Source organism: Clytia hemisphaerica, unplaced genomic scaffold, assembly GCF_902728285.1.
Source record: "Clytia hemisphaerica strain Z4C2 unplaced genomic scaffold, Clytia hemisphaerica genome assembly, whole genome shotgun sequence".
Classification (NCBI taxonomy): Eukaryota; Metazoa; Cnidaria; class Hydrozoa; order Leptothecata; family Clytiidae; genus Clytia; species Clytia hemisphaerica.
In genome coordinates this window covers 1206288-1226341 of record NW_027103566.1, presented here as the reverse complement: position 1 = coordinate 1226341, position 20054 = coordinate 1206288, and the positions used below count along the sequence as shown (strand labels likewise).

The 20054-nt window shown below is 34.7% G+C and overlaps 2 protein-coding genes across 2 annotated transcripts; both read right to left on the bottom strand.

Annotated features, from left to right (window-relative positions):
• Positions 1 to 11587: 11587 nt before the first annotated feature.
• LOC136800971 (L-fucono-1,5-lactonase-like) lies at positions 11588 to 13698 on the bottom strand. Its single transcript, XM_067057580.1, has 3 exons — positions 13597 to 13698; positions 12189 to 12347; positions 11588 to 11837 (listed from the first exon to the last, which is right to left on the bottom strand). Exons 1-3 carry the CDS (start codon positions 13622 to 13624, stop codon positions 11737 to 11739), a joined length of 288 nt encoding a protein of 95 aa, XP_066913681.1. The 5' UTR covers positions 13625 to 13698; the 3' UTR covers positions 11588 to 11736.
• Positions 13699 to 14910: 1212 nt separating this feature from the next.
• Positions 14911 to 15450, bottom strand: LOC136801054 (UPF0669 protein v1g209471-like). Its single transcript, XM_067057682.1, has one exon. It carries the CDS (start codon positions 15448 to 15450, stop codon positions 14911 to 14913), a length of 540 nt encoding a protein of 179 aa, XP_066913783.1.
• Between the last annotated feature and the right edge of the window lie 4604 nt (positions 15451 to 20054).

Here is a 20054-nt window from a genome sequence, read left to right as displayed (position 1 = left end):
TTTACGGAGCCTGGAGAATGTAAGTGAGCTAAACATAGCCTAGCCCATAGGTCAGTTCACCCGTATATGCAGTAGTGTTTTTTATAAGTATTTTAAGTTGCACACTTTTGTATCGGCTGCAGTCCCACTAAAGAGTCCTGAAAATCCCCTGAAAATCTCGATGAATGATCGGCTCCCGCATGTTGGAAATGATCTAAAATCATTTGTTTATAAGAAGTTAAATAAAATTATACAGGTTATGGCAAATAAAGAGAGAATATTCTTAATCATTGTTCGGCTAAACTAATATCGTGAGTGGCCGAGTGGATAAGGCGTTGAGCTATCAGGGATATGAATGTCATTTTTGAGAGTTCGAATCCTACAAGGTGCCTCAAGTTTGTGTTATCTTGTCAGCATTGACCAACCTTTTTCTGGTTTTATGAGGTCTTATATTATTATTGATATTTTAGGAAATTCCCGTTATATTTTTAAGAAACAAAAATTTATAAGTAGTGTCACCTCAGTGCAGTTTGACTCAACTACAGTATTTCAAAATGGATCTGGTTGGTTAGTGGGTGGAGAGTCAAGAGTCAAGAGTTATGACTTTCCCTTCTCTTGAAAATCCAGTATTCCAAAACTTTGAACTAAAAAAGATGCATAAAAATCGACTTTCGTCTTTTTTTATTATCTTACAAACACTTTTTTCGAAACCACAAGTGATAACAAAAGCAGATAAAAATGATTGACAGGTCTAAAAAATGATTGACAGGTGCGGGTTTGCTCGCGCGGGTTAGAAATTCCCGTGAGCAATCTCGTTATTTATCAGCATGACGACTCTTTCCATCATCCGTTTCCGTTCAAAAAAATTGTTTCCCCGATTTATGTTTTCGGCAAAACATTCCCGAACGGATCTCTAGAACCTAGCATCGCAAATGGCTAGCGCTAAGCAAGTATTAGTTGTTATTCTGATCGGAATACACCTGCTCTCAAATGATTACGCCAGTATCGACAAAATAACAATGAAAATCCTGCCTATTGTTTTGTATGCGCCAATGAAAATGTTTTACGCAATTACATTAGGGAGGTCGTCAGTAGTCCGACACTTTCTAGTCCGACAGTAAAAATGTCCGACGTTGTGTTTGACGAATGCGTCAGTATTCCGACAACAATTTTGTCCGACAACGAGTCAAAAACAAAACATATGAAAAACGTAATATTAATCACGGAAGAGGAGGCACATCTTTTATAAAAATCCAAAGTTTCGATTTTGAGGTTAAGCCCATAATCCCGACTTTTCTTAAATTTTGGGAAGCTTTCGAAGCTTGTTAGGATTAGGCTTTTAAGAGTCAAGAAATTGGATTTAGCTGTTTTTACGACCCTTCTTTAGTGATTTACAACCCTGATTGTTCCTTTATTTCTAATTGTGTCAAAATGCCGCCAAAATGAACTTTTATTAATATTATCTCAGTGAAAAACCCTTATTCCAAATTCGACACTCTAAAATCTTTCGTTTTCGGACAAAAGTGACGTCGGAAAAAAAGACTTCCAAATTTTAAATTTATTTTATAGATTCGGACTATTTTACTGTCGGACTAGAAAGTGTCGGACTAGTGACATGCACCCTACATTACGTCATTTTTTATTACTTTTTATGGTAATATTTCGATACCCCATGTGTATTTTTTTTCTTTTCTAAACGCATCTATCCACAGGGATCAAAAATATTTCAGACCTAATCAAAAACATTGATTTTTTCAAGCACTCCCTGGCTTTATAACGGTCCTCAAGTCTTGAGGTACAGACCATAATTTTCTGAGCTTGAAAACGCCACCAAAAAGATAAAAACAGAATGTCAAACAGTACTAGGTACTAGGTTTGCGAGGAGACAGGTATGTCCAAAGCAAAAATCGAAAATCGCCCCTTTGAGAGACAAAATTTTGATGATTTTGGGACCCTTTGAGAGACTTTTTCCTAAATTTAGTTTAAAAGTCTGTACTAGACGGACAAGGTCCTCCGCCTACTTTGAAGTGTTAAAAATTGGTTGGCTAGTCAGACAGGTTAAATAACGTTTTTTCTGAAACAAATATTCTTTTGACACATTTTTGTCGGACTAAATCGGTTTCGGAAAAACTAGAGCAAGCTTCTATTGCCTATCGGAATTTTTAGCTGTTGGACTAGAACATGTCGGATGCATGACTTTTTGAAGACTCCCCCCCCTCCCCAGTTTGTGAAATCATCATTCTGACCAGTCTTCCAAGAGAAAAATAAATAAAATCTGTATTTTCAATTAAATAAGACAGGGTATGAATTTTTGCAAAGGAAATTGATTTTCTGTGTGTTTCTCAAGGGAATAATAATCTTCTTTTTCAAAAAGAAAAATTCAACTAATGATTGCTCAAGGAATTTCAGTTATTTTGTATTTTTTGCAAGGGAAATACCTTTTCTTTCAATAGAAAATCAATAAAGTGCTGTGATTTTCCTTGGACAATACGACACAAATGATTTCCTTTGGAAATTAGCTATAGCAACTGACTTTCCTTGGAAAGTATGTAATGATTAATTTTCCTTGAAAAATACGTGAAAATTGATTTTCCTTGGAAAATACGCAAGAACTAATTTTCCTCAGAAAATACGGACCAGTGATTTTCCTTGGAAAATACGGTCTAGTGATCTTCCTTGGAAAATACGCGATAACTAGTTTTCCTTGAAAAATACGCGATAACTAATTTTCCTTGGAAAATACGGGAAAACTAGTTTTCCTTGAATTAATTATTTTAATCTTCTTATCTTCTAATCTTTCTTATAATTTCGGGCTGACCTTCCAGCACAGCTGGTTTATTTATAAATATAACGAGATTGCTCACGGAAATATATAACCCGGGCCTGTCAATCATTTTCTAGACCTGTCAATCACTTTTTTGGCAGCATATTCAGTCAGTTTTGCTTTTCTTTTCACTTGTGGTTCCATCGATGAAAAAAGTGTTTATAAGATATTAAAAAAAGACGAAAGCCGATTTTTTTTGCATTTTTTTAGTTGAAAGTTTTGGAACATTGGATTTTCAAGAGAAGAGAAAGTCATAACTCTTGACTCTTGACTCTCCACCCACTAACCAACCTGATCCATTTTGAAATACTATACTTGAATCAAACTGCATTGAGCTGAGGTGACACTCCCGGGGGGTGGGGGTTTACCAATTGACAGTATGTGCGGCAAAAAAATTGGCTTTTAGAATCGCACCCTTTGCAGAAAAAAATTCATACCCTTACAATGCATTTTTTCAAATTTTAAACTCTTTTAGAGCAAAAAAAATCAAGATTTTCGAGCAATCAAGATTTTTTGAGCAATAATTTTTCCCGCATTTCTGATAAATTGGAAAACATACCCTTAACCGTCGCAGATACCCGTCGCAGATACCCGTCGCGGCGTCGGTCAATTTGCCTGACTGCCCCCTCCCCCCAATTTTTGTTTCTTAAAATTTTAACAGAAAGTTTCAAAAATATCAACAAGAGCTCATAAAACCAGAAAAAGTTTGATCAATGTTGACAAAACAGACAAAATAACACAATTTTCGTCGCACCGTATAGGATTCGAACTCTCTAAAATCATTAGTGCAGATTTTCATTTTCATCGACTTATCCGCTCGGCCACGCAGAAATTTAAGTATGGTGAACAATAATTATTATCAAACCTTTATTTTACCATGACTTGTATAATTTTACCCTGTCAAGGTATTGACTTCTTAAAGAAATGATTTTAGATTATTTCCAACATGCAAGAGCCGATTGAACTAAATATATATAACACTCGAAAACTATCATGTTTGCATCAGCAGTTTCGAAACAAAGCTGCTATATTTTTATGTAAAATTATTTTTATAAAGAGAAACGCTTCCTAGGAAAACACTTGGTTTCAATAAACATACTATTTGAAATAGTTTTTTTGATGGATTGTGTGTGTTTATAAAAAATAAATGATCTGATTTTTCTTAGCTCTTTGTTACCTATCCCTTGACCAAAAACGTTTGTGCGTGGCCTCATAAATGAGCCTCTCACTTTTGTTTTCAGCCTCCCGCCTCCCACTTTTGTTTTCAGCCTCCCGCCTCCCACTTTTGTTTTCAGCCTCCCGCCTCCCACTTTCGTTTTCAGCCTCCCGCCTCCCACTTTCGATTTTAGCCTCCCGCCTCCCACTTTCGTTTTCAGCCTCCCGCCTCCCGCCTCCCACTTTCGATTTCAGCCTCCCGACTCCCGCCTCCCACTTTCGATTTCAGCCTCCCGACTCCCGGCTCCCGGTTCAGCCTCCCGCCTCCCGCCTCCCAGTTTTCCTGTATGCCGGGGAGAGTGGGAACTGATGTTTTGCTACATTTCGAACAAAAACATTCGAAAATATGTGGCTTTAGAAACATTCTAAAACGTACCAAGAGAGTTCGAAATGTTGCAGAATGTTGTGTTTTTATCTATTTTGTGCTTTGAACTTTGAAGAGTCAATCTTCAAAAAGTTTTTGGAATGGCTAGTCACAAGTTGTCTAGAATTATCCAGAAATTAATAGATACGAATTTATAAAGGGAAAGAGCAGAAAGATGACTACAAACTTTCTCTGGAGCACTGACTGCTTATGTGGGATTATTTTTGTTACATAAAGACTTTAAAAGGGATAATCAGATGGCTGAGATTTTAAGGGTACCTGTTCTTATACATGAGAAAACGTGTTCCCCAAGTAGTTTTGTCAACTGACAAGTCAATGTCAGGATATTCCACTTTAAAATTTCGAAATCTGAGCTCTTTCCAACGTGAAAGGTCCGCGAGAGGTCCCACTGTTTTTTTTTTTGAAGTTCCTGAGAAGTCCTTCTGACTTGTCGAAGGTGAATATATTTCAGGGGTCTTGTAGAATTTTCTCAAAAAGAATCGACAATGTATATTGGACATTCTTGACTCAAAATAGGAATCCTCATGGTTTTAATGTTAACACGATAAAAGGGAAGTAAAATAAATTAAAAGTGTTACCCAATAAAAGAAAATAATTACAAAATGCTTGCAGGATTTACACTCTAAACCCCCTGATAGAAAGGTTTTTCTTCCGGAACCGTTTAAACGGCGATAATACTAAAAATTTGCTCCTCAACGGTCCGCATAAACAAATAAACGAAAGTGAAAGCAAATGTCTCTCGGAATTTTGTGAGTTTGTAAGCCAACTCGGTTTACAATAACAAACTGGGAAAGCGCGATGCGAGGATCCATAAAAAACATGGCGACTGCTTTTTGAGATCTTTTAAAAAACAAGAATTTGAGTTGGAGATTAAAAACACCAATTAAAGTTTTGGGTAAGGAAAATACAGTCTGTGTGTCCCTGTAGGTTCATAGTGAATATCTCAATCTTGCAACCATCTGATTATCCCTTTAATTTTGGTAAAATGGGGCAAGATTGGACGAATGGTTTTTAATGAATTTGTCGAAGAATGGCAGTGGTGTGAGACACCAAAGATTAATCACAACATACTGTAAGCTGGAATGTAGTGTGGTTGGATTTTTGTTAAAGATTCTCCAAGGATCATACCACTTCGAACAAACTGGAAGTACGGAGTGCATACTTAGGCTCCTTGGTTTTTGTTACCAAAATAAAGCACTAAATTTTTTCATTTCGAAAGATTTGAGTAACATTGTTTTTAATCACTTGTCAGATCGTTTCTATCGTGGACATTTCTATTTCTAATCAGACAGTGGACATACAGAATGCATGGTAGTGTATTTCATAATGTTAACAAGGAGAATATATGTTACGTGGTGGTGTAATAACCAGGCAAGCAGAATTCGAGAGGTCACCAACTATTTTTGATGAAACCATGAGGAAATGTGGCTGATGGTCTAAGCCCTCTGGATTATTTTATTTCTAATTTTTAAACAGAATAATCCTCGAGATAGGAGACCTTTTAAAGAAACCTTTTCTTTCCTTTTGTGGATTCTACCGGGAACCACTATGAGTCTAGAATAATTATTTGAAAGTTTCGAAAAAATCAAAACATTTTTCAGCTTGACATAATGCAAGTACAAATCCAGAAATCAAAGTAAATCTTATTATATATTTTATACTTTTTAACTTTTTTCAAGTGGTAAGAGGAATCTTTTGTCGTTTTAGGTGCATAAAATTTTTTTAAATTCTTGTATTCTTCCTCCCTTTTTATGTATAGTGGTAAGCTTTATATTTTCTATTTCAAAAAATTTGAGCAATTTATTTTCAATGCTTTTATTGATAGAGTAGGGTTGTTACTTTATCTGCTTTTTACTTTTTAGGCAGTGAAATTTTATAAACAACATTCAATACATTTTTTTTTATGTTTAATTTTTGTAAAATTTTGTACCAATAAGTCTCAACATTCAAGATTTTTCTTTTCCTTTCCACCCGCCCTTCTTTGTTTATGTTTTCGGCCGCCATCTTTTTTCGTCGCTAGTGACGTCGAATTTTATAAAAAAAACCGGCGTCGACAAATTCGGTCAAGTTCTCCATCGTAGACGCGAAAGTGGTAACAAGTGATATAGTCAGGTAGAATTAGTTGAAATTTCACCACACCCCGGACAAAATTGCCATCAAGCTGAAAATTGGCACAAATGTTCTTTAGGGTATACTGTGTTACCAAAAAAAAGCCCCATCAATCCGGACAGGGGAAACCACTTTTTCGGACAGTTTAAAACCGGACATGTCCGGAAATTATGTCCGAAAAAAATATTGTTCAAATATACAAGTATTATATATCAAAAGAAAGATAATTTCAAGACGAACAAAGAATTTGCTTACAAGAAGTCATGGAAATAAACACAGAAAAAGTTATGAGTATCAGAAATAACCCTACTGTCCAATTATTTTTGAATTATGTAGTAATATTCCCTATTCTTAATAGCAGCGAATCTCCTTACAGCTTCAAGCATGTGTTTTTAGACCAGCTCCTGAGTGCCGGGTAGCACCAACCTAGAGGGGTAGTAATTTTCTATACGATTTTCGTGCTCCTCAACATCCATTTTATGAAATGAAGAGGTAAATAGCGTTTTAAGGGGGCTTTTGAATTAGGGGGCCTAAAAGAGTTCGGGTAAGTACTATTGAGAAGCCGTTTTATGTCAGTAACATCAGTCCATATCTTTTTATCTTAGCCATGGAAATGTCTTCAAACTTGGTAAATAACTAAATATACACAAAAGAAGTAGTAAGAAGTAGTAAAACAAAAAACTTCGAAAAATGTTTTGCAGGGGCTCGCACGGCGAAAAACGGGTAAAAAGAAGCCGTTTTTGCCTATTTTTGGCCTGTTTGGACCCTCTTTAACAAATTACACGCTTTAAAACACTCAAAAACTCGACAAAAACATAGGAAATGTTGGAATAAATCGAAATCGTTAAGGTTACGTTGTCATTACTGGCAATTTTCAACGTTTCAGGGGGAAAAATGCTATTTTTACCAGTTTTTACCTATATTTTGCCTATTTTGCTTACCTAACCTAGTTCGAGAGCGCATCGTCATTCGTCATTCGAAACAGCTTTGACTGACAAAATCGCCAAGGCTTAGTAATGAGGAGCAAGGGAAAACAACACTTTACGACCTAAGCATTAAAGCAAAAAAGTCCGTTACAAGAAATTTCCTAGAAGTCTGCTTGGATATATTGCCGAACAACCCGTACGATACAGTTCCTTAGACATGAAATAATTAATTTGGACCCAACATTTCTGCCCGATAAAAATCAACTCGCTATACAGTCAATTGCGAACCCTGAAAACGAAACGTTGAAGCGAACCGTAGTGTAAAGATGGAATACTTGACTACGATGCACGAGGTCGTAGATTCAATCCTAATGCTCAGTATTAAAAAGAAAGATAAAGGGTAAGTGGAGTAGTGAGTAGTCCAGGGAGAAAAAGTGGCACCTTCCTCCACCTTTGGGTTGAAAGCCAAGCTTTCGGGTCGCATTCGAATGCAGCCATGGTCTATTAATATACATATTAGTGCATATCGTAACAAATAAATAAATCATATTCTGGTAAGAGTATGATGCCACATTTTTTCAATTCAGCAAACATTGTGTTGAACTCATGCGGGTTACTAAAAGAATGACCTAGATCATTTTATCATTAAGAAAGAATTGGTGAAAATAAATGACCAGACAACGAAATTAGTGAGCGTGAGAAAAAAAACACACAGATATTATGTTCAATGATAGAGGTACCTACTTACCGGTAGAGGGAATACTGACACCAAAACATCACCTCGATCAGAACATGACTACCGTGAAAATCACATGTCAAAATCATATTCCGACCTGTGACAGCGAATATCAATTCTATTCAGCGCGCAATCAACGCTGTGAAAAGTAAGCATGACGACAATCTAAGATCTTGAATTCAGTTTAAAGTTGATACTTTTACTCGCGTCGTGGAAAGCATATCTCAAAAATATAATCGACGCTTTTAAAAAAGAGTCAGTGATAGAGAGTGATAACATAAAGATCTGTGTATTATTTCGATTTCATTGAAGTATAATTAATAGTTTAGTACAATTACTGTTATACATTTGGGAATGAAAGGAACACATTTCAATTAAACTCGGAGGTTTCTGGGGGAATTCGTCAATGGTAAGCATGTATACTGATACAATCTGCTAGACATTAATACGGCAATATTTTTCATCTTTGATTCTCTCTATAGTGATTAGATTGACACATGCGCGATAAAATTTCTATACTTGGTCGTCCTGAGGTTGATACGACTCAGTACAACATGGTATGGTCGGAGAATGCCCCGAATTTTGCCCCCCTGAGATGCCAGAAAGTGCAAATAAACGTGTCGTGAAATTTTAGTACGAGTTTTATTTTGGTCAAACCTTCCTCACTTCTGTCCAGGATTTTGAATATATTTTGAGCTCTCCATTCTTCAATTAGGTTATGTAGCCAATATATAGTAGGGGGAATTTTGTTCGATTTTTTGGAATCGCTTGACTGTTTTGTTAGAAGCACTTGTTATACATTTTTGGAAAGCTAAGGGGTAGGGGAATCGAAATTACTATGTTTCCAATTTTTTTTCGGACACTTTGGTGTGATTTTTGGACAAATATGACGGTCTCAGGCAAAAATCATAGGGTTAAAAATTAATGAAAATTTTAGCTCGAGAAAACGGAGACCTGTTGTATATTTTTGGAAAGCTCTCAAAAAATTAGGATTAGAGATATATTGCAAGTATAGGTGATTTCTGTACCTAACCCGAGATATTAACCCTTTGAAAACCGTGTTTTTCAGCCAGAAACAGCTATTTTGTCCAGTTTTTGCGCTTTTTGAAGCTCAATATCTCGAGTTAGGTACTGAAATCACCTATACTTGCAATATATCTCTAATCCTAATTTTTTGAGAGCTTTCCAAAAATATACAACAGGTCTCCGTTTTCTCGAGCTAAAATTTTCATTAATTTTTAACCCTATGATTTTTGCCTGAGACCGTCATATTTTTCCAAAAATCACACCAAAGTGTCCGAAAAAAAATTGGAAACATAGTAATTTCGATTCCCCTGCCCCTTAGCTTTCCAAAAATGTATAACAAGTGCTTCTAACAAAACAGTCGAGCGATTTTACAAAATGCCCTCTACTAATAGGTGAAAAAGGTAATGTGCGCATTATTACCCCCTGAAAAGTCAAAAAGTGCTTGCAACAATGCCACATCCTGGTTGAGTTTTGTATGATTTTCTATGAGGTTTTTGAACTAGCTAAGTTAGGTACAGAAGCAGCCGGCGGAGAGGTTTTTTAGAAATATGTGTTCTTATCTTCTAGGAGACCAAATATTACGACCTTTCAATTTTTTATACAAATGATGACAATGATATGTTCTGATTTCTAGGAAACCTTTAACGCACTATTTGTCTCCCTAAACTTATCACTATTTTATGGTTTGATGTGTTCTAAAATCTAGGAAAAACAGTTTGCCAAGATAAACTTGTAAGATATTTGTTTTTTTCCACGAAAGATGTGTTCTGAAAATTTCTAGGGTTACTAGGCAACAAGATTACATACATAAATTTTCTCTTGATTATACCCCTGTCTCCTGAAACTTTCTAGGGATACCTAGACAACAAGAACACGTTAGATGAACTTGATTATACCCTTGTCTTGTCAGAACACATTATTATTTCTAGCTGATTAATTTTTGAAGTTCTGATCAGAGCAGATCAAAATTTCTAGCAGAAATATGCTCTCAGAACACATCGGAAAAAAAGTCGCCTCGCCGGCTGCTTTCGTAGGTAAACCTTCATTTCATAAAATGGATGTTGAGGAGCACGAAAATCGTATAGAAAATTACTACCCCTCTAGGTTGGTGCTACCCGGCACTCAGGAGCTGGTCTAAAAACACATGGCTTGAAGCTGTAAGGAGATTCGCTGCTATTAAGAATAGGGAATATTACTACATAATTCAAAAATAATTGGACAGTAGGGTTATTTCTGATACTCATAACTTTTTCTGTGTTTATTTCCATGACTTCTTGTAAGCAAATTCTTTGTTCGTCTTGAAATTATCTTTCTTTTGATATTATATAATACTTGTATATTTGAACAATTATTTTTTCAGACATAATTTCCGGACATGTCCAGTTTTAAACTGTCCGAAAAAGTGGTTTCCCCTGTCCGGATTGATGGGGCTTTTTTTTGGTAACTCAGTATACCCTAAAGAACATCTGTGCCAATTTTCAGCTTGATGGCAATTTTGTCCAGGTCTCAGACTAATTCTACCTGACTAATAGACCAACAGAGTGATCAAAAAATCGCATGTTGGGATAGAGATAGGCTAAGTATAGGCTAGTGTTGATGGCGCACCAGTATGAGCAAGAGCAGCCAACGGCTAGAAAACACACTGTTCAGAAGCGTTCCCAGGGATGGAAGAAACCATCTGTTATTTTGACTTTTGGTTCCTGGAAAAGTACATCTATTGGATGAGAAAATTTTAGCACCTGGAAAAAAATATCTGTTCGATGAGGAAATTCGGGCTCCTGGAAAAATGCATGTGTTTTATACAAATTGATCCTGGAAAAAAAGTAATTTTGTTCTGTTTTTGTTTCCCAAAACGTTCTTAATTATTGGAAAAATATACGTGTTCTTTTTCATGATTGCTCCTGGATTTTGCTGACACAACAAGAGTTCTGCTGGAAAATTTGATGTGTTCTTTTTTAAACGCTACTGGATTTTCTGAACAGATATTTTAATGAAATTGGTGCCTGTCCTTTTGATAAAATTCACATGTCTGTTCGCTAAGCAAAATGTTCCTGGATTTTCTCCCTAAAATTTTCTCTCCTGGAAAAATAGTACCGACATTTGAGAAATATCCGTCGATGGCTGCTCTTGTTCTGAAATGCAAACGAAATGGCACTTTATTCGTGTATCTGCTGGATACATATTTTTCACAATACGAACTATTAAAATCAAATCAATGCTCGGCCAAAACTAATTTCATTGATTTGAGTTCTAATCAGACCACGGCTACACTTTTCTTTTTATAAGAACAAACTTTATAAGAACATAATGCTTCGATGACCGAAAATTTGAAATAACAAGTTATGAACATTTTGAAGCTTTGCGGACTCCAAAGCACCCAATTTCTTAGGAAAATGGCCAAAAAGACTCACAAAATGGTGAGAATATGAACATGTTAAGAACATTATCAGGCTTTAAACTAAAGAAATTAAGAATATGTGTACAAAAAAAAAACGTGCACTAGTGACATTGGTCAACAACTCATAAGAAAGGCTTTTTAATTAAAAGCTCTGACCGTTCCATCTTTGTCTTTTAAATCCACCCAACCAACAACACCAACAATAAAGTCATTTTCTTCCGCAAACTTCAAATACCAATCTAAAAAGTAGAAAAAATGTTGATTTGCTATCTGATGACTGTCAGGGGAGCAAGGAAAAAGGAGTTTAATCGTATTTCCTATTTGTCGGTTGATCAGATAACCTGATCTAAGCCAATGATTTATTTTTGACCTGGGATCAAACCAACATTCCCCTGCGATTGACACCTGTCAGCTATTACCCACACCCCCTGTGATTGCCAACTTGTCAGCTATTTTATCCAAAGACAATGGAGGATAAATTTCAGCTCAAGTCTCTAGAGGCTGTTCTAAAATTTGACCTTCACTTTGGTTCCCGAATTTACGTGATAATGACAAGTACTCATTATGATTCAATTAATTATAATTAAGACCTGTTTCTTCATACTTCTGTCTGCATTGCACTAAAATACATTTCTTGTGCGGAACATCTTTTGAAGATTCCAAAAAGTCTGGAACCAAGTAGTTCTGGTACAGTAATTTATCTTCTGGAGTTGGCCAGACCATTTCGTTATTGACGACATCCCAAAGATCTGAAGAATGAGCAGATTGATTGATTTATGGTTTAGTGTTGTGGAAATGTTCTCAAACAAATAAATAAATTTCGAATACTCCATGCTTCCGTGGCCCAGTGAAATCCACTGGAAAATGTTTCCTAAAATGGTCAATATTTTCATCCAGCTGTTTAAATGACTCACCCCTTGGAATTTAGTAATCGAAAATAGCCTCATCGAAAATTACTTAGAATCCATACATATCCAAACGACTGTTTAAAAATAACTTACAGCCAATTCGATTTACTTCCAACTATGCCATTTTTGCCCTGATTGCCAATTATTTTGCATTCAATTGACAAAAATTTGGCAAATTTGGCAAAATTTGAGTGCCATAAATGCTAAATAAAAAAGATGTGTTGAATCTGGCATTCTTGGCATTTTTGGAACTTACCTCCATATGTCTCCATACAAAACACTGTTCCCACGAGACCTGTGTTCTTTTCGCTCCAATTTTGCCACTTTTGCCAAAGATTTTGAAAAATAGAAGACCTTCTAATGCTAAACCAAAACAATGCCGATCGGCAATTTGATTGGTTAAAAAATCGTTCGCTTTACAAACGCCGATAGAAAACTGCTGACTAAGCATCACAAAACAGAAATCATAATGGCGGCGTAGCGATGTACAAATTTGCCATGAACCATGATTCATGAAGCTGTGATCTTTTGACATTGAAATTGTAGATTTGGCAAAGTTGGTGAGTATGGCAAAATTGGAAGTCAATCGAATTGCCTGATAGTAGCCGGGCGAATTTCAGATTTCGTAAATCACACTTCATTGGTTCTAAAAAAACATTGATTCACAGAGACAGGAGTATTCGAAACTATATTTAAGATGTAAAGGAAGAATTAATTGAACCACTTTTGGGAATTCGATGAGCAAATAACGAGGAATTTTATTGAAACTATAGAGGCTTTTCATGCATGTTTTGTTAAGTTACGTAACTTTCACCATTATGGAACCAAACGTCCGATTTGCGTAAGGGATCGTTTCTACCGATTCGAACGTTTGCTTTCATAATGGCGGAAATTACATAACTTAACAAACCCTGAAAAATCTCTATACACATTTATCATAATAAAGAGTTGACACAATATCCAAAGATTTCAAACCCAGAGTTTCATGGTGCACAGGCACCAATCTTCAGTGAAATGAGATAACGTTTATCACATTTATCACATTTATCAATTCAACATCTGCCACTCAAATCAAAAGAAAATAACTTACGAAGATGACAATCAATTATATTTTCCATGCTTTGGTTCTTTATAACGAACGTATAGTGCAACTTCAATAAGTATTATAATATGAACAGTTCTATGAAAGAAGACATTTGAACAGATTTTAATCAAACTTCAAGAAAATATTATCAGGTATCATCTCTTCCGGCAATTCTTGACCAAACTGACCATCAATAGCATCTGCCATTTCTTATTATAAGGTGCATCACTGTGAAAACATCTTTAATATCATCAAATAGCAAGCGGCCAGTACATTTTCATTCTCAAACCCCACCAGCCACTGAGTCTCATCCACGGTACAGTCAACCTGGTCTTTAAAAATTAATCTTAACTTAAAAACTTACGTTTTCTTATCTAGAAAATAATAGAAGAAAAAATATTTTTCGAATATTATCAACCCATTAAAAAGAAGACATAATCCAGAAGGGGGATCGCTTATCCTGATTAGTTGATTGTGAGAGTCAACATTAACACTATTACAATATGATTTTTGGTGAAAATTTTGCACCTAAAAACCTCCAGTTAAATGCAAATAATATAAGATAAACATAAAAAGGCAAATAAAAGAGACAAGAAAGTCTGAATGAAGATTCTCGTAAAAAATAATTTTTCCAATAAAACATACACCCCTAGTTAAAGGTTTTGTTTTTAAATAAGAGTGATGTCGTTTGCTTACTCATCAATTTCAACTCACAAGCATTTTCACATTGAGTTGACACGGATGTGGAGCAAGATTGGTCAGAAAGAGGAAAAGAAAAACATTTTTTTGCTTATATGAGCATAATATTACAATAGGCAGACACTGTCCAGATATGAAATATGTGTCTGATCAGGTCTGATATGAAACAGGAACACTTATGTAAAAAAAAAACAGACAAAACCTTTAATCATTTAGTTAAGCCAGAAAAAAAATGTTTCAAGCTATCTACAAACAGCAAAGTGGTAAAAAATTGAAATAGGTTATAGTACAAAATGTATGGTATTGTTTTTCTAAAATATCAAATTTCAGTGGTAATGGATCTACACCGTCGGTAAAGGTTGTAAAAGTAAAAAGTTTCTCCCTTCTTTTGATTTTCAGCATGATTGCATAAAAGCAATTCATAAAAAAAGTTCTGAAATCTTTATTGACTTGAAGAATAAATTTTTTAAAGACCATTAAAAGTAAAAGGCTTTTAGAACTCCAGTCAGACCTAGAGTTCAAGTCAAGGTTTTGATTTCAAAATATCGTTTTTATTTTAAAATATTATATAAATTTAGTTATTATTTTTCAAAGACTGAATATTAAAACAGCTCAGAAAAATCAAAGAAGAACTTCCAATAGAATCTGCAACAACGTTTCCAAGAGTTCCCAAACAAAACTGGAAAAGAAACTACTATTATTATCATCACTAGATGATCCTTCATTAGAAAAATTATCATTTGAAATGTTTTCTAATATCAAATTGGTATCAGTTCCATTGACAATGGCATACAAAGTATACTTAGATAAAGTATGATGAATATGGCCATATACTCCTATGTGAACCGGCCGTGAAAATGAAGCTGGCACCACCACTGTGTCTATACCACATGTCACTGAAGAAAGTTCATAATCTGCAACATTAAGTAAATCCTTTTGTTGAGCAACATAGATATCAGCATCCCCTAAAATAGATTTTAAAACAAATGTGACATCACCAGCCTCTTGTAAGGAGTAATACGAAAAGTTACCAGCACCAACTTTACCACTGAATTTTGCATAATTTCTTAAACTGACATCTTCTGCAGAACAAGTATAATTATAAACAAAACACGTGGCAATGAAAATTTTTATTAATGTCGAGTATTGATGTTTATCCATTTTTGTTTCATCTGAAATGATATAAAAAAATTTTGATATGAAATTTGAAAGCTTGAAAGCAAACTAAAACAGTCAACTTTTAAACAAGTCACCCCATCAGAAAGTCTTTGAAAGATTATTGTAAAGTCTTGAAATTTGGTAAGATGATGCATTATCATGCAAAGATAGTTTTGGAACTAAAAAAAATCTAATTGTATATACATCCTTTGATGACGTCAGCAGTTTTTTATAAGAGCTTTTACAAAAAATAAAATAAAATCTTTTATAACCTTAGACGAGCCACCGAGGTACTGAATTGTATCACTTTGTAGGGTACCCCTTAGATCAGGTCAAATTTTTGATATTATGCTCCTAATAGAATGTAGAATTGACAAATAAATGCCTTTTGAATCAGTTTTCCAGTGAATCAATTTTTAAATAGAATAGATAGTATTGATATAATTTATCAAGGGTCCCCCATTACTAACGATTTTTTTGAGGTCTAATCTAATATTTGATGCTACCAAAGGCAAACTTTCGACCACCTGGTGCCAAAAAATGGCCTTTTTAAAGGCAAAAATCTATATTTTGGGCATTTTCCCATGGAGCCGGCATTTTGCTGGGAACATTATCAGAAAAAAGTTTAAAAAAGTGAGTTTTTCAAAAGAAAGAATTTTTGTTAATTTCAATAAGTCGTTAATTTAATTTAACAGCCTAGCATAGCCTGGTAGTCCAAAAATGTCAGATAGCATAGCGATGTTGTATGTACTTTCTAACCCTACATGCAGAAGACACTGGCATAGCAAAATCTATTTAGATAAAAATTAAGCGATAAGAAGTTGATCTATATCAGGGTATTGTGTGCAGCAGTAATATGTTTTCATTGCTTGAGTCCTAAGAAATAGGCACGACATGTTGAATAAGTAAAATTCCAGCATCACAAAAAACACACGAAAGTATACCATAAGTTGGTCTAATGTCGACACTCCCATCTAATTCTGACACCCCTATTAGAGTGTTTAAAAGGAATCAGCAATTCCAATACCTATCATTCCCAGCTCTAAAGAAAGTGTGTATGGGAATTAGATGAGGTATGTCGATACTTACTTAATGTAAATTTCTTCCTGTGAAAACTTCTTCTCTTAAGGTAGTCCAACTTACAGTAAAAGAATGTGTGTGCTAAATATTTTCTTATCATCGTTTTGATACTAGAGTTTTTAATTATTTGAACATAATATATTTGATATCTCACATACAATTTACCAGAAACTTATATTTGAACTTTTTAACCAATGCTATCCACATACTGAATTTGAAAGATCTTCTATGTTTTTTTACACTATGAAAATTAGCAATCATAGTAAGTAATTATACAATTGAAATATATACCTTAAGTGGATAAATTTTGAATAGATTTTTGGCAGGGATTTAATTTGGCGATAGATCAATTTCATAAAATTTGGTGGGGATTTAATTTGGCGAATTGGAAATTTTGTCACACTGAAATGGGTGAAAATTACTCAAAAATATACTAAAAAGTAGTGATCTTTCACATAATTCTTTTTTTGTTAAATTTGGCGGGAATTTAATTTGGCGAATTGCTGAATTTGGAAATTTTGGTGAGATTCGGATGCATCAGTTTGCGAATTTAAAAACTGATTTTTGTCCTGCTTTTGCAAGACTTCAGCTAAACCAGACCCAATGAATCGAACTTGCCAAACTCCATCAAACGATAAAAGTTTGAGTAAAAAAATTAATCAAACTCTAAGATTTGAAAACAAATTGTGAGTGTTTGATCAATGGGTTGAGGTTCGATCAGTTTAAAGCCAAATTTGGACTGATTTGGAATGCAAATTAGGAATTCACTTACGATAACGGATTATACAGTTTTCCTGTGCTGTATCATTCAGGCTAGTTCTAAAGCTCTAAAACAGCATCTAATAACATAATATCCAGACAATCTCAATCGAACGGAATCGACGATCAAACCAGTCGAACCAAATCGAATGCAATCGACCGATTGAACTTTGATTGTCGGGTAATCAAATTTTGAGTCACCATCACCAGATCACTAAGCTGACTACCAGACGATCTCAATCGAACGGAATCGAATACTACCCAGAATTTTGACGTTCGATTGAGATTTGATTGCGTTCGACAATCGAATTTCAATCGGTCAATTGCATTCGATTTGGTTCGACTGGTTCAATCATCAATTCCGTTTGATTGAGATCCTCTGGTAATATGATTCTTCAATGGAAATCAAAACTATGAAGTTCACTTATTACAATCATCCACATGTCAGATCTAACGAAATTAATAACGGCACTGTCATCATTGACAATAAAACAAACGATTTTCTGTCAAGAGCCTTGCAAACATTCCAACAACTTCCATCGAAATGATCCATCACAGCTAAGTCTACCATTTTTAGCCCGGTCCGAGGATTGAGCCGAGAACGCTTGCAGAACGCCCGAGAGCTTTCTTGGGAGTGAAAAACTTTAAGTTTAATCCGTCAATCATTTACTAAAGCGAAGAGTTTGCAAAGCAATTCTAGGTTTACTGTAGTGCCGGGCGATTTGCACTAAATCTGTACCGTCCCGTCCGAAATCATTTTTTGCATATATCTCATTAAGGTTAAGTGTTAATGATTTTTTCTTTTTTCATCAGATAGAGCTTTCTGCAAAATTTCATGTTTTAACTGTCTATCATTAGTCTGCAATCATAAATTTTGTGTCAATTTTTCCTCGTTTTGGCAATTTTTAGCAAAAAAGTGCTTCAGTTTTATGGTAGCACTTTCTTTCCAGGAAGGTATTTGACCTGGAATTTTGATTTTCCATAGGCAATTTATTCATGTGTTTTTCTACAAAAAAAGTGTTTTGAAACCTTTTTTCCATCTTGCTCTAGCAGTGATTTTCTGTTTACGTCCATTTTGACACCGAAATGTGTCCCATCTGAAATCATTGCACATTGCCCCTATTTTAAGAGTGTTTATTGAAGGTTTTTTAAGTTTGAGAGTAAGCTCGATCTGTATGTGTTTGAAAAACTGTCAAAAAGTATGATTTTACCATTAGGTTAACATTCTATAGGTCCCAGTGCATTGGTGATTGGAAGTGACATCAAAAGATGTCCCGTCCGAAATCGCAATAAGATTGACAATATTTCTGAAATTCTGCAGGGTAGAAAGATTTGAATGGCTGAATATTGTAATCTAGGATAGAGCATATTTTAATTGAGTAAATCTAAGATTCAAAGCTCTTCAGATTTGATTCCAGGGGTACTAGAAAAAATGTCCCGTCCGAAATCATTTGTCCTGTCCGAAATCATAACTTTTCAAATATGTTTCAATTTGTAATAAAATGAATGTTTAACATTCAGGAAGTTATTAGCAAGACCTAGTGGTAAGAAAAATGTTCAAACAGGCCAATTGAAGTAAGTTTTTATACCTTTATTTCAACCTTGAAAATAGGAATTGATTTCGGACGGGACAATTTTCCTGTAAAAATGAAAGATTCTCAAGTATTTTCTATTTGGAATAGTAGTATATTTACTTGTATACTTACTGATAATCTGTAGAAAGAAAAAGTTTAGCAAAACTTGAAATAAAACAGATTTTTATGAAAATGATTTCGGACCGGACAGGAAAAATTTAGTGCAAATCACCCTGAAAAAAGATGAAAAAGGTGATACAGATTTTTAAGATCTATTCTAATTTGAGGAAGGCTTTTAAACAAACAATTTCAGGCTGTTCTACAGCTTCCTTACTTCCTCAATACATTTTTCTGATGTATTCTAGCCTTTAGTTTTGCAAATTTTGTCCGTCCGAAATCATTTTCGATATCTACATGCCAATCAAAAGAATGCAACAAAAAAAGGATTTCACCTAAGTTTAGTGATACTTAAATATCACCTGTTACAACCCTTATAATATGTGATATATACTCTCTACAGTGCAAGTAAGTTTTGATTTTTTTTTTATAGCAAATTTACCATTTTCGTACGCTCTAACAGCTCCCATGAGCCCCTATATCTTTATTATTAGGCCTTAAAAGGTGGTGTCAAGGTACATTTCCATGAAATATAGGCTATAGGCTGTCATAGAAAAGTAGAGTTATGTTTAAAAAATGAACTTTGTTTTTCATGATTTCGGACGGGACACGGTACATATTTAGCGCATATCGCCCCCCAGATCATATCAGTGGATAGTATTCAATTATCAATATACCTTTATTTTCATTCCTATAATCTTTGAGAAAAAAAAGGGAAAATAGAAAAGTTGTATTTTTTACTGCTCTATTCACATATATATATACTGAATTTGAAAGATCTTCTATGTGGCGTTTTTTTGCAAACTTCAAAAAACTGGTTTTTGTCCCGCTTTTGCTGGGACAGGGTTAAGTGCTTGCGTGCAGTTAAATCATGAAAATGCACGTAATGTATAGACCTTTTTTCAAAGAGGACGTCCTGTTGAGTAATTATGTAGTCCAGCAGGAAAACAATGATAAAACCATGTATAGGTAATTATTACAATATGAATGATACAGTAATTATGCATTTGTTTTTATGGCTAGACTACATAATTATTCGACAGGCATCCTCTTTGAAAAAAGGTCTATTATGTGATA

Bases quoted from the DNA above. Each gene is read 5' to 3' on its own strand.
- LOC136801054 (XM_067057682.1), bottom strand. From the start codon at position 15,450: ATGGATAAACATCAATACTCGACATTAATAAAAATTTTCATTGCCACG.
- LOC136800971 (XM_067057580.1), bottom strand. From the start codon at position 13,624: ATGGAAAATATAATTGATTGTCATCTTC. The intron at 12,348-13,596 runs GTAAGTTATTTT...CTCATTCTTCAG, and splicing joins TATAATTGATTGTCATCTTC to ATCTTTGGGATGTCGTCAAT. The intron at 11,838-12,188 runs GTCTTAATTATA...TCTACTTTTTAG, and splicing joins ACAGAAGTATGAAGAAACAG to ATTGGTATTTGAAGTTTGCG.